The sequence below is a fragment of the Mustela nigripes genome, chromosome 1, assembly GCF_022355385.1.
Source record: "Mustela nigripes isolate SB6536 chromosome 1, MUSNIG.SB6536, whole genome shotgun sequence".
In the NCBI taxonomy this organism is placed as follows: Eukaryota; Metazoa; Chordata; class Mammalia; order Carnivora; family Mustelidae; genus Mustela; species Mustela nigripes.
In genome coordinates this window covers 227,903,081-227,918,461 of record NC_081557.1, presented here as the reverse complement: position 1 = coordinate 227,918,461, position 15,381 = coordinate 227,903,081, and the positions used below count along the sequence as shown (strand labels likewise).

The 15,381-nt window shown below is 35.1% G+C and overlaps 1 protein-coding gene across 5 annotated transcripts in view; it reads right to left on the bottom strand.

Moving 5' to 3' along the window:
• Positions 1-5,537: 5,537 nt before the first annotated feature.
• Positions 5,538-15,381, bottom strand: part of PCDH7 (protocadherin 7) — a 421,951-nt gene continuing 412,107 nt past the window's right edge. For 4 of the 5 annotated variants that reach the window (XM_059382122.1, XM_059382132.1, XM_059382138.1 and 1 more), the window contains one exon: positions 5,538-9,971. In XM_059382122.1, coding sequence (XP_059238105.1) covers positions 9,595-9,971 — 377 coding nt within the window. In that variant the 3' untranslated portion in view covers positions 5,538-9,594. The remainder of the gene's footprint in view (positions 9,972-15,381) is intronic. The other variant, XM_059382165.1, reaches the window with a different exon arrangement.

Here is a 15,381-nt window from a genome sequence, read left to right as displayed (position 1 = left end):
TACTCTTAAATGTATTCACTCAATGGCCCATAATTTTAGAATGCTTCAAAGTGTTCACTTTTTATATAGTTAATGTAAGACCTGGTCAAGTGTACAATTTGGAAAATGTAAAAGAGAACAAAAGAGTCACCCCATCTCAAGAATCCCATTACATTAGTCACAGTATTTCTTCTTTTTGTTTTGAGTAGATTAGACTCTAAATATGAGACTTTATGCTACTTTTTACTGAACAAAATATAATGAGCTCTTATCTGTGACTTTTTTTTTTAAGATTTTTTATTTATTTATCAGAGAGAGAGAGGGAGAGAGCAAGCACAGGCAGACAGAATGGCAGGCAGAGGCAGAGGGAGAAGCAGGCTCCCTGCCGAGCAAGGAGCCCGATGTGGGACTCGATCCCAGGACGCTGGGATCATGACCTGAGCCGAAGGCAGCTGCTTAACCAACTGAGCCACCCAGGCGTCCCTTATCTGTGACATTTAAGTGGAAGTTTATAGCTTTTGATCCAAAGGAAAAAGGCAAATCTCCTACCTTTAAACCAAACTGGAACTTCCAAAGTAAGACACGCTTTTTTTTTTTTTTTTAAATAAACATATAATGTATTTTTATCCCCAGGGGTACAGGTCTGTGCATCGCCAGGCTTACACACTTCACAGCACTCACCATAGCACATACCCTCCCCAATGTCATAACTCCACCCCCCTCTCCCAAACCTCCTCCCCCCAGCAACCCTCAGTTTGTTTTGTGAGATTAAGAGACTTATGGTTTGTCTCCCTCCAAATCCCATCTTGTTTCATTCATTCTTCTCCTACCCCCTTAAGCCCCCATGTTGCATCTCCACTTCCTCATATCAGGGAGATCATATGATAGTTGGTAAGACACACTTTTGAATTTTTTATGAAGAGTACCATGATGATGATTCTCGCATTAAGATTATGAGCTCTTTCAAGATGTCTGAGGACTTTGTGCATATCTACCTGCATCTCTTAAAAAGTCTATCTTATCTCCAGGGATGGTTAATGGGCATGAATGACCCTGATAACTAGGGTAACCATATAATCTAACATTTGAGGGTGATTATTAGTGACTTTATTGGGCAAAGACATGAACCAGTACTGTCCTGGTTGAACAGGGACATACTTAACTAAGGTATAAGAAGAGGAATTTTAGTGATGGATTCTCCAATATTATCAATTGAAGAAGTGTTTCCTATATAGTAGGGTCAGCAAACTACAATTTGTATGCAGCCCACTGCTATGCTTTTGTTTATCTCCTCAGTTAAGAATAGTACTTATGAGGGTGCTCAGGTGGCTCAGTGGGTTAAAGCCTCTGCCTTTGACTTGGGTTGTGGTACCAGAGTCCTGGGATCGAGCCCTGCATCAGGCTCTCTTCTTGGCGGGGAGCCTGCTTCCCCCACCCCTCTCTCTGCCTGCCTCTCTGCTTGCTTGTGATCTCTGTCAAATAAATAAATAAAATCTTTTAAAAACATTTTAAAAATAGTATTTATGCATTTTAATGATTAGAAAAAAAAATCTAGAAACTTTTTTTCGTTCTCAGTATATAAACCCCTACACAATATCTTTGATTTTACTTCTTGAATCGTAAAGTCTAAAATACTTGCCATCTGGCCCTATAGAGAAAAAGTTTGCCAACCTTTGTATATGTTTATATCTTCTACTCTAATCATTCATATTGTTCAATACTTTGCTTTTCACCCAAATCTCTGAATTGGTGTTTCTCACAACAGAGTAAGATATAGACCCCTATAAAGAAAAGGAAAGAAACGGTCCCTTTGGACTCCAGAAAAATGTATTTGTCCCCACAATATGTGGATAAATACTGACTTACAAAGTAAACATTTTATTCTGTTAAATTCAGCTTCAGTTGAGAATTATCACTGAAAACTATGCTGAAAGATTACTTTGAACCTCATTTAGTAAAACTCAATTCTTTAAAAAATATCATAGAATATCTCGATCTCTAAAACTCTACAGTCTCTCAGTGAATCATAAACACTAAAGAAATACTAATCAAGTATATTCTAGCAAAACTGTAGGGTCTGGAAAACATTCAAATAATTATTTGTCTCTGAAAGGCAGGTATTAAGGGACACCTGGGGGGCTCAGTCAGTTTAGTCTCTGCCTTCACCTCAGGTCGTGGTCCCAGGGTCCCAGTATTGAGTTCAGGCATTGGGCTCCTTGCTCAGCGGGGAGCTTGCTTCTCTTTCTTCCTGCTGTTTCCCCTGCTTGAGCTCGCTCTCTCTCTCTGACAAACACATAAATAAAATCTTTCAATAAAAGAAAAGAAAAGAAAGGAAAAAGCAGTGTTAAAACTAATTAAGTGACCTGGCCATCTTTTTACTTTACTTCTTTATGTTTTTCTACTTATTTTTTTTTTTTTTGCACTCCCTTCCTCTCCATAAAGGTATTATAAGATGGTTTAAATACACAGTCAAATTTTTATAGCAATCCATAAAACTGCAATAAAAATGTTCTGTGTAACACTCTATAAAACACACTTAGAAAAAAATCCTGACATTATCCACTCAAGTTACTACTAATTTTACTAAGTCTGGGATATTGTAATGTACTTTCCATTAAATTATCAAAATAAAACACCTTGTTTTTATCTCTTTCTTCAGATTGCTTATACACGTGTTTCTTTAGTGAACTCTCTCTTTTTTTTTTAATTAGGCACATTGATTAACATTTTTATTTTTTAAAACCCATATTAATCTCTATGATTATATCTGACATTTATCCATTGACCTCATGCATCTTTCTTATGACCTTTCTGGAAATGGATTACCTGAATCATAACTTTTAGTGGAAAACAATAAAACTGAGCATCATGAATAAACTATGATTTTTGTTTACTATCACCTGAGAGTGTTGGGGCAAATTTTACATTTATAAACGATTAAGCATCTTCTACATCTTCCCAGAGCAGTTAAAATAAATAGGCAAAATTATATCTGTGTGGTTCGCACATAATAAATTCAACCAATTAATAAAATTTGCATTTAACAGTAGCACAACAGGAAAAAATAAAGTTAGTGTTGAAAGAGAATATAAATGTTTAGTATTCCACATTTTACATTCATATCCTTTCCTCACTCCCTGCAGCTTGGAAAATTTATATTACCTTTGTTAATCACCTTCCTCCATGCAGTTTATAAACAAGTATTAGAGTAGGAATAAGGTTAAGAGAAAATAAACAAATGTAAGTTCAGTCCCTACTCACCCTGCCTTCTAAGAACTCAAGTAGTGCTATTGTAAATTTCCATGAAAATAAAGCTGATTGGATTGCAAATCCTCTAGTCCTTGGTTAGCTACCTAACATTCAACCACCTCCAGGGAAAATTAGGTTTAATTTGGAAAAGGGAAGAACACAGAGCAAATAAAAGATGGCGAAGAGCATTGAAGTGGGGACACAGAAATAAAGATAAATATAAAAACAGAAAAAGGACGAGACAAAAACATCAATAAATGAATTCCTTTGTGAAATCAACCTGTTGAAACCAAAGTAAATTTGAGAGTTCTATAATTATCTGATCAATTTTGATAGTGCTATCAGTTGTGATCATTCAAATCCTCACACCTAGACTGTTTATCCAGCCAATGTCCATCAAAACCTCATGGCCTGATAGGTTAGGCCAGGGGTATTCAGCAGGAAGAAATTAGGCTATGCTGTTTTCAAGATTTACAATCTGCTGTCAGAAATCCCATACAAATTACAATGACTGCCAGGGTATGTTGTGCAGTGCCAAATGAAGATAATCACCTGCCAGTCTGCATAATTAGTGCCTCCATCCCCCAAATTCCCACTTTACAAATGCCTGTTTTATTCAGGTTAAGTAAGGAGAATTCTTTTCCTTGTCACTCTGCTAAATCATGCAAAATGTTTTGATTGGTACATAAGCTAGCAGGGGGAAAATATTAATATTGGAAGAACTTTATGTTCACTTTTTATCCAATCTGAGAACAATTCAATAAAAGTAAAATCCTTTATGTATGGCTGATCTAACAGGTTTTTTTCACTTTCTATTGCAGGTATTACGGGAATTTGTAAAATATTTGTAAACCATAACGTGTGCTATAAATGTAAGATACTGTTGTGCTAAGTCAAGTTTCTAAGAAACTAGATGAAACTCTTCCAACGAATCAGAAATGGTAGAATAATGAGACCTAAGCCTTGGAAGAGACACATGCATCTTTTGTTGCCTTGGTTCATGTTTACCTTCTTTCTAAATGCATCACTGTGTTTTTACATGTTTGAGTTTTTTTTTTTTTAAAGAATATATTTTTAACCTAAGATTGCAATTTTAGAGTAAAGAGAAATATATATTTGTCAAATCTAAATAGAACATTTAAAACATGAATGCACACTGATTTCATTTTACGTACTGTTCCACTGTCTGATGTATTGATGTTCGGTTCTCACCATTAGAAATGCAGAAAGCCAAATGAACGCACACACCATTCCTTCACCTCATTACAACTTGTGGCAGACTTTCTCACCATACTTCACTCTTAATTCCTTCTTTGGAGAAGGAAGGCTGCCAGCCACTATCAATTTACAAAGTTATCTTTGATTTAAGAAAGAATATGTCATTCTATATAAAGTACATTGGATTTTCATCCAAGAGCAAGGAAAAAACAGTAGAGAAACTTTCATGCAATGCTCTTCAGAATGCCTAATTTCCTATATAGATAGGTGATAGCAGTGTTGTTGTGAGATGGGACAAAAATTCCATAGAATCTATTTATATAAGTAGCAAGTTTTTTTTTTGTTTTTTTTTTTTTTTTTTTCTTTTCTCTTTTAAGTCTCTGGGTTCAATTTAAGGGAAGAATTCACCTCTTTGAATAGATACCATTAAATAAATAGAGAAGATAGTCATTATAATTAAGGGCATAATCTGACAACAAAGAGTAAACAGAGTAGCCATATATACATGCTGGTTGATTGGAAAAAAAAAAAATTAAAAGTGGAGTAAGCTTACCTAAATGGAAAAAATAGTTCAGTAAAAATTCTATTTTTTGCTTCAAATTTTTTTCTCTACATCTCACATGAGATAAGGCCTTTTTTTTTTTTTTTTTTTTCTAATTTTTCTGTATTCACCACTTTATTTTAGGTTAAAAAGAAACATTTCCTTAACAGAGATACATCTTGACTTAGAATTAGTTTTACCTTAAACATGAAATTTCTCTAGATAGCACCTGAAAAAAATCAATGCTTATATTAATGATGAGAAGTTCTTCTACTGCCCACTTTACGTGTAAAAGCCCACTATGTAATTGTCTTAGTAAGTATTTGGATGAAACTGAAGAATCCACGTTCTACTCTGTTATAACGCAAAGTAAGGTGACCCTTAGGCACAGTGCCCTCTAAATCAACAATTACTGCAGGATTATCTTCTTTACTCTATCGTAACTTATTCAAAATCAAACCATCTTAAATCACACTGGTACATGCATCCATTCACTTCTCGTCCAATCAAAACGGAATTACCTGTCAACAGAGAAGTACGCTTACAAGTGTGAAACCATTTGACCATGTTATATTTTAATTTGCAGAGACAAAAATGACAAGCAATTTATTTACATAAAACTGTACAAAAGCAAATTAAATTATGTAAAGTATTTCATAAATAGTTGGACGAGTGTTTCATACATTTCGCCGTGTTTAGCATAGTTGCGTGCATAGTGACTCATAATAAAGGATGATAAATTGTTTTCTGCTTCACTATCAACATCCAAGTAGCAGAACAATAGTCAATGATTAACATTACAAACAGATCGTACCACACTGAATGCAAGTGCTTTAAAATGTAGGAAAAGTTGTCTGAAAGTAAACCCTAGGGAGCTGAAAGTATGAGGTCTTCCTCCAGATGTTGGATCTACCTCTGCCTGGATCATAACTGACCAGCTCTAGAATATTCTTGATCATATTCACTGTTTTTGTTTTATCCCTACCTAAGGGCACATTGTATATTTATCACGGATACAACATCCCTAAAACTACTTCCGTCTTCAGATTTCTCAGGCCTGAATTTGGGATGGCTTGATTCTTGGAGGTTTCTTCGGGTCTGTGTGTTATATTATTTTCCTTTAAGAGAGCTTCCTAGGGTAGCCTTTCAGCCTGACATCTTCAGTACCATCTTAGTTTCTCTTCCCATAAAAATAATGCCTCTCTTGTTTTCTGAAACTCAGGCAGCAGGCCAGTCAGAAACCATACAGAAATGATATCTGGAGGGTCAGAATGAGCATTAGATTTTAGACTGAAGCTACAGACATACACATAAATTTTAATACACATAAATTTATATAGTTACTCATTAATTTATAAATGTGTCCTAATGTATAATGCATGCAAAGTTCACTTGAGAATCTTGTGTACAGAAAACAAGTATGGTTTATATACTGTACAACCAAAATGAAACAGCAGCTAAAAGAAAAATTAACAACAAAACGGAAATAAAGAATAGAAATTCGAAATCAATATTTGACCTTGCAAAATGGACTGATTTCACCCCTGATAATCTCTCTCTGTGTTACTATTATAATAAACGCTTGAGCCTTCTAGTCAGAATTAAGCAGTCCATGTTAATGCCTTAGTTTTGTTTTATGAATGAACGATATTTAAGACTGGTCCATTATCTGAGTTTGTCAGAAGGCAAATTTTTAATATATTATTTATTATTTTCAGAAAATAAACATGGATAAATATACAAGATCAAAAAAGTTGGGAATAGCCCATTTTCCCTCATTGTCCAAACCCAACAACCGTTTTTTTACCGTAACAACAGGTATAAAAGGCACAGTTGCTTGTTTTGCATTCACTCATTTATTTTTTTTGTTTCTTTTTATTGATTTTTTTCAAAAGCACTCTATATACGGAGTGGCACCAGATTTAGCCTATTCAAAATAAAAGTCATACAAACACAAAATATATTTCTGTGTCATGCCAGCTCATTATATAATAAACATGTTATGAGAGCTAATTCTACTAGAATTACTGAGAATACTTACAGTACACTGAATTTTTTTCTTTCACACCCATTTTAGTTCTAAAGAGAGGCTCACGAGTTAAATGACAATGACATGGCTGTCTTGAATGTGGTGCAAACATCATTGGGGAATGTAGATCCAATTAATCCAAAGGTCCAGTATGACCCGTATTAGCTTTATAGACAATGGAAGGGTTTTAAGATAGAATGAAATGAGCTATCTAATGGCTTCAAGTGTCTCATGAAAGAAAGAAAATAAATGCATTAAAAAAAAAGTTTGTTGAACACCTGTGTTATGCAATTGAGTATTTGCTTTGTAACGTGCAAGAAAAAATATGTATACATTTTATAAGTATCTTTAGAAGTATTTTGTCTTAATAGGTACTTACAGATTATACAAGGCAGAACTGCTTTAATGCAGTTTCCTAACAGAGTACTAGAATTGCATCTTTCCATCATGTAAATAATAATTAAACATAAACATGTTCAATTATTGATATTTTAGTCCAATATTTTTGTTTCAATTACATATCTTCTTTCATCTTAACTATTATACATAAACTAACATCAAAATGAAAACTCCATTTAAGAAAGAGCAGAAGGAAATGACCCCAAAAGAGTAGCCCACCAAACAGAGAAGTTGTTTTCAAAGATAAACATTTTGATGACCTATAGTGAGTTCACAACCTCTGGTCCAGGCTGTTTCACCTTATAGTCTAAGAAATTCTGTAAAGAATAAAACTATCCAAAGCTACATCATTTCTACAGTTTGCTAGAGAGCCATCAGGCTATGTCTTAACCAGGTTGCAAACATTCAGTGTTGGGAACATTTGCTCTTCTCACCTGTTATCCCCTATTCTGTCCCTGGATTGTCACTTCTGTCTGAATGTCCCAGCTCAATTTCCAATTATGTTAAATCACCCTCTATAGAACAAATGACCCAAAATCTGCATATTGTGTTTTTTTTTTCACGCTGAAAAAATTGCATATTTTCCACTTCGAGAGATGTACATACAAGGAGACATATCACTGCCCAGAACTCATTTCTTTCATGTTCCATCTAGATTTGTTTTAAGACATATTGTATCATGTTCAAAATCACATTAATGACAAATCAATTAGGGTGTCACCTTGTTTCAATGTTGTGAGACTTGAAATAGTGCTATATTGCACAGGATCAAAATTAATGCACTTGTGTTATATGAAAGAGTGCCTTAAACACACAAAAAATACAACTGGTAATTTGAAACGTAAATAGTAAGACCAGCACGCATTACCTGGATTTCAAAATGATAATAGTGATTTTAACTTAAAAGACTTTATACCGGCATATCCTTCTTTCCCTACCTACCCACAAAAATGATTTTTACAAGTGAAACTTCCCTGATAATAGGTTTTGAAGCTAAACTTGAAACTTAACTAATTGTCTACTATTATACCAAAAATACATCACTTTAGTTTTCATTTTCTGAGCTTTCAAAGAAAACCCATTTTAAAAGAGAATGCATGTTTTCAGGTATAGAGACAATGTAAAATAAGCTAGTGTTTGAGTATTTCTGTATGTGCATGGGTTCAGTTGCTTTTGTTGCTTAATGGATTTCCAGTCAAGACCAAATCTGCTTCATGATTTCCCTGATCTGCCATGTGATCTTTGGCCTTTTAATGACACATTGTTCCAGTTAGTTGATAACAGTGGTGCTGTTCTGAAAAAAATATATATAATTTTTACAAGTTATAATTAGTGTAATTGATACATGTGGTCAAGATTGTTGTGTATACTAAGAATATTCGATGAATGTATGTGATTGAAGTGGATACCCCTAACTTGAAAAGAACAACATATGTCAATTTGGTACTACAATCTCCAACTGGGTATTGTCTAGCTGTCAGTCTTTGTTAGAATTTTAAAGCTGCGAGATTCTCAATATTCTTCTTGTAGAGTCCCCCTTAATAAGAACTGTACCTTTACAGGGACTTTATTATTTTGGGGGGATTGCCTTTCATGGTGATTAATTATATTCTCATGGTATGTCTAAAATACATTTACCTGATTTGTTTTTTGTTTGTTTGTTTGTTTGTTTTTTATCTTTTAATTTATTTTTATTTTTATTTTTTTGTCTGTGTGGGGTTTTTGTTTGTTTGGTTGGTTTTTTTTTTTTTTTTTTTTTTTTTTGACCAGCTGGATGGCATTCGAACTAAATCAAAGTGACTAAATCATGCTTCAGTTTAGGGATAATGAGAGTGTGTTGTGTTCTGCTAATCAGGCTTGTTACCATGAAAGAAACTTGCAACCATCTTTTTTTTTTTTTTTCCCTCCTTGGAGGGGGATGGGGAAGAGGGATAAAGGGTGTTGGGAATAATCAGTGAGGGGATTAGACATGCAAGTAACAAGGATGGTTTCTACATTGTACATTACAATCAGGCTAACAGTATCACTAAAGGCCTGATCTGGAGGCAGAAGTGGCAGGCAAAGCTTTGTCTCTTTGGTAGCCCCCTCTTTGTGATTAAACGGTTTTTCTTTGTAAGGTTTTTTGCCCCTTATTCTCCTTCTCATACATGAAAAGAACTTTGCCGTTCTTCTTCATAACCTACAGGTAAACTTCTCTTCTAGTGAGAGTATTGACAGGAGATGGCTTGTATTCCCCTGTTTTTGTAAGGGGAATATCCTCAGGGTTGGCTTCCTCATTTTTGCTGAAACTAGCTGCACTGAAGGTCTCATAGGACGAGGTCAACTTTTTGTTCAGAAGGTTTCTGTTGCGGTCACCCATGATGGCGGCCTCGCCATTGGCCAGCTTTTCCTGGCTTCCTCGTTCATCAACAGGCATGAAAGTGGAGAGTTTGGGCTGGCTCTTCTTCCTCTCTGGAGAAGTGCGGACCGGCATCCAGCAGGAGTCTGAGTGGCCATATTCATCACATTCACGGGTACACTTTCCAGTCAGGGCTACATCTGGAAGAGGTCTTGAATCTGAAATTCAAGGAGAAGGAGATGTTAAAGTTGGACGTTCTGCAACAGACTTTGTTGATTTGCATGAAATTGGAAGGGGGAAATATATATATATATTTTTTCCTTTTTTCTTCACCCCATAGTTCATCATTCCCCTAGAACAGTTTTTAATTTCATATCCACTAAAGATAAGGTTTTGCAAAAACATCAAATATCATGGAAAGAGAGGAATGAACAGACTAATAAATTTAAGCATGCAGAAGATAGGTACATATGCATTTGTTACAAGACGGAGACGTGTGTATATTCTCAAGTAGAAAAAAGTGCATATGTATATTAGGATGGGTATAAATTTTTCCACATGCATCAGAAAAGTTATTAAATCCAAATAGATAATTTTCTGTATTTATAAATTATCCCAGAAATCGTGTACTTTTGCCAATTGGATTCCTTCCTGCTTATACATTATTCATGGAGAGCAAATATGCAAAACCTTATATTTAAAATACAGTATAAAACATCAGGGTGACTCAGAAGTAGGACCTAAATTGACAGCACATCATGTGGTAAGAAGTAAAAAAAGCAAAGTACAAGTAGGTTACAGGTGTGAACATACTAGCAATATCATCTCCTATCCCACGCCGCCCACACCAACCTCCCAACCACCATGTCAAATGACCTTATATGTGCTGTAGGATAATCTCTTAAATGTTCACACAGAAACACGTTTGCCAATGTGTTTGCTGAATAGAAATATTATGTGAAATGCAATGCATTGGGAAAATGCAGTCAAGCTCCTAAAGTTTTGATGAAGTAGCATGTAGTCCCAATTAATGTTGGTACCTACTGGAATGGGAACTATCTTCTCTTACTATAAAGCTAAGTCATATCTAGATAGTTCTTAGGGATCAGGATTAGAGATGGAAATTAAGAATTACCTGTATATGTAAGTAAAATTGTTAATATGTGTCTGTCTTTGGAGAACCAGTATGTATTTTATTACCATTAATTTTTTTTAAAGATTTTATTTATTTATTTGACAGAGAAAGAGAGGGATGATAAGTAGGCAGAGAGGCAGGCAGAGAGAGGTGGGGGTCGGGGAAGCAGGCTCCCTGCTGAGCAGAGAGCCTGACGTGGGGCTTGATCCCAGGACCCTGAGATCATGACCTGAGCCGAAGGCAGAGGCTTAACCCACTGAACCACCCAGGCGCCCCTACTATTAACTTTTTTTTAACAGACTTTGTTTTTATTTGAAAAAGAATGGGGGGTGGGAAGCAGTCTTCCTCAACAGATTCTAAAATATAACTGTAGGGTTTCATTTAAGATATTTTTAGTTTATTTTATTGCCAAACAAAAGAACATAATGTGATTGTGCTTCAATTGATATAATATGACTTTTTTTTTTTTTTTTTAACAAGGCTTTGGGCTTAAAAGATGGACAGATTTTAACCTCTGCAAATATAGTCACAACAATGGAATCAGTGAGATTTGCCTATACATGATCTTGGGTTGATTTGGTTTAAAATTAAAGAAGGGATTATTTAAATGATCGCCCAAATACTTAGACCTTCTGTTTCTGTCTCCACCCACCATCCTCACCCTCTCTACTTTAACATTACATTCCTATTTTGACTATCATTTGTATAGGCTATTTCAGAAGTTTTGCTCTGCCCAATCTCCCAGATTAAGGCAGTCCAATGCACACCATTTTTTCCTGCCAGGAAGGATAACTGAAATATTGACATTTGTCAACCCATTGATTTTTGAACCGCTATGGCCTGAGATTGTTTTACATTGTGTGCTGAGAGCTCACTGAGGAAATGCCAGCGCTCTTCACAGGAAATCTAGACTAACTATTCTCTTTCCCAAAGGTAAAATGCAAAGATAATTATTTATTGTCGTTGCACATGCTGTGTTGCCATCTGACTTCTAAGTCAGAAGACCCTATTAATTTTATCATCAAAAGTGAAAGCACTTTCTTATTCATATTCTTATGCCAAATTCCCTCTGTGTCTCTCAAACACATATTTTGGATGCATTTTAAAAATCAAACTATTGGCAAATTTTATGAATGGTTTTTGTGATCTAGTTAGTTTAAATAAGCAAAGTGGGAGTTCTTTCCGGAATATTTTCTATCTTGGGATACTTTGTTTATCTAAAGCTGACCGAAATGCCTTGAACAGGAAAAACTCTTGTAAAAATGCAAAGTGCAAGATCAGACCCATTTTCCTCTAAACATTCCCTTTTTCTTCATTGCTTTAATAAGTTCAAACTTTTCTTTTTCCTGTATGATAGTGCCTATCAAAGACACAAGAAAATAATCAAGACTAAAGCTACCAAAACAAGAAAGATCTCTTTGAATGTGGTTGTCATTCCCAGCAGAAATGGCCCAGAAAGTTCTCCGATCAGCTAAATTTATTTAAGTCTCACACAATGTGTCAGTTTACTTACACAGTAATTTACAGATTTTCTGCTTTTCAGGGACTAATTGTGTTTCCAGTTTAAATGTGTAGCACTTTGTTATTCTTTTGTTTGAGATGCATGTAGAGAAAGCTCAGAGAACTGTGTAATATGCAAGCAACTCTTCTTACCTGAGGTTTTACTTCTGTACCTGAACTTTCTGTTGTTCATAAGGAACTATATTTATTTAGATTGACTCAATTTCTCATCAACTAGAGGTGAGAGACTCTTCAATTTCTTCCCTCAGTGCTTACATCCTAGTCTGGATTATCTCCTGCTGAAATTGATTTCCTCTTATTGCTTTTAACAAAAGGCAACTTGTCTTCTCTGCCATCAGGCACTTGTGGGCTGCCACATCTCCATCCAAGGAGCATGACTTTTAATAAGGATCTCCTGTCATTTCCAAAGTCAAACACTTGATTGCAGACCACAGTGGAAGTTGACAAGCCTAATTGGCTAAGACATGTTGCAGTGTTTGTCATCAGATTTAGAAAATAATCAAGAAAGGCTATAAGCGATTCATCAGGAGCAATCAAAATTCCCAATCCTGATGACTCAAACGAATCCTCAAAAGAAACACCAATGATTAACAAATGTAATTTGTATTATGTTGCAATTTATTAAAGGGAGGCATGAATGGAATAGTATTTTTATGTGTTCTATATTTTCTTACTTTAATTATGTAAGTATTTTTTTAACACAAAACTTAAATCTGGTCTTAAAAAAACATCAAAGACACTTCTTTCTCCCTTTCATAAAAAGACATACTCTTAAAATGTCTTATTTTGTAGAATTATAGAGGCAGACCTCACACAACTAGTAATCTTTCAAAGTCTTTCAGTCTTTCACAGAGGATGTGGCTTTGATATGTAAGAACATTATTTCATGCTTTTGTTTAGTACTATTTCTTTTAAATTTGAACCTTAATGAAGATGGGAAACAGTTCGTTATGATTCTTGTGAGTTGGCATTAAGTAAATCAATGAAAAGTAAAATATTCTATCATCAAAATATAATGGTATTTTCTTCCAGCATTTTCCACAATAAAATCAGTTCCTTAGAGCCCTCCTCCGCAGCCACCCCCCCCCACCCTCCACTTAATCACCTCAAACCTGGTGAAGACTGGATGCAGAATAGGAATTCATTAGATCCCATGGCCACGTTAGCGTTACTCCTGAGGTTCTAGTTATGCTATTTTGCTAGACCCGTTACATCCATTTGGAGAGTTACAGTCCTTTCTTAGACATCAAGTTAATTTCCTTCTGAAAGTACAGTTTTAAGCCATCATCATAGCAAACAATTTTAGATGAGTTTATAACACAGAATATACTTTCCCACACTCATTGTCTTAACTTATCCTCTCAGCCAGGAGGCAGGAGGATGGCTGCAGGAAGGATCCAGCCTGTGGGAGAGCAGAGGCCAAAGACTAAGTGTTTCGACTTTCACTTTAGTGTTTCTCATAACGCTACAATGTTCCTTCTTAAAATGTAATAGCTGAGTAGTTAGAGGTCAATTACTGCTACCCACAGCCATAAGAAAAAACTAGAATCTCCAAAGGAAGAGAAAAAAAAAAAAAAGTTTCCGAGAAGTGCAAGAAATAGATGCCGCTAAGTCACAAATTTTACAACATAATGCCAATAATGGTGCAACCTCCCTATATTTCCTAACATAGAGGAAATGATAAAGGATTTAAGAAGTCCAGCTCTTTCTCTGAACAAAAGTACATTTGCCCTTACTGGGCTCGGTGGGTGAATTGGTCCTGGGAAATGCAGGTACAGTGACCTCAACAAGGAGGGACAGACAGACAATAGGTGGAATCATCAGAAATAATAAGGAAAGCACAGATTTATGCAGGCAATTCATGTTCCCAGAAGCTGTTCTATACATTTCAGAAACCATTCCGGGCATCTTTATTACAGAAGAGAACTATATGGTTAAGACTCTTGAAGACAGCTCTGCACCGGTAAGGATCTTCAGATGCTGAGTTATGCTTTCTGCCAGAATCCTGGGCACCCGCTTTACTGCAGGCCCTTGGTTTGGTACTGAAGATACAAGGGTATTTTTATCTCCAAAGAGAAGGCATGAAAACACCGCATTTAGTTTTAAAATATTTCCAGTGAGTTTTTTTTAAGCTCAGTTATTTCATGTTATATGCATAATTTGCTTATTTAACATACAAATTACTTAATTCTCTGATCATGTGATGAGTTGTTAGTCAATGTGTAGATGTTCACACCATTCCTATAATTTGTTCTTTAAATTCAAGCAATAGCATATTCTTAACATTACTTGAGAAAATTCTGCAATGAAAAATTGTGTTATCCTCTCCTTTTGGGGAGAAAAAAACCACATACAGACACCTTTTGCTTTTCTTCCTTTTTGAAGGAAGTTTTCTTTTTATACTTCTTGACTTTTTGTTATATAAAGATTTCTTTTTCTGGAGGCACATCTAAATTCTGGTGTAATTTGGTGGACAACAAAAAGGGTTTTACGAAAGGATGTGTGAGAAAAAAGAAAGACAATTGGTAATGGTTTTCCAACAAATACTTTAACATTACCTTTACTTTCTTAGGAAAAGAAATATGAAAATATCTGTTTTACTCAAGTGATTAAATAAAATGCTCGACTTTAAAATAGGTGTCAGAAAATGATTTACTTTTGCCTTATTTAATACAATTGAGGACAAATAAATAAACTCTTTACTGGGAAGTTATTATTGAAGTCACTAAAGATTAGGTGTGAGGGGATGAAATCCAAAAGGTGCATATGGAGTTAGACTTGTTTTTGTTCTTGTTTTTTTTTAATGTAAATAACCTAAAGATCCCTACCTTTTGTCTGTTCCTGGAATTTGGGAAAACTAGAAGGGTAAGCAGTAACAGATAATGGACAGGGTAGGAATCACTGATGCAAACAAGCAGTTCGTAATTCTCGAAGTATCTGATTACTCTCCAGAAGAAGGGAAGATTTATAGA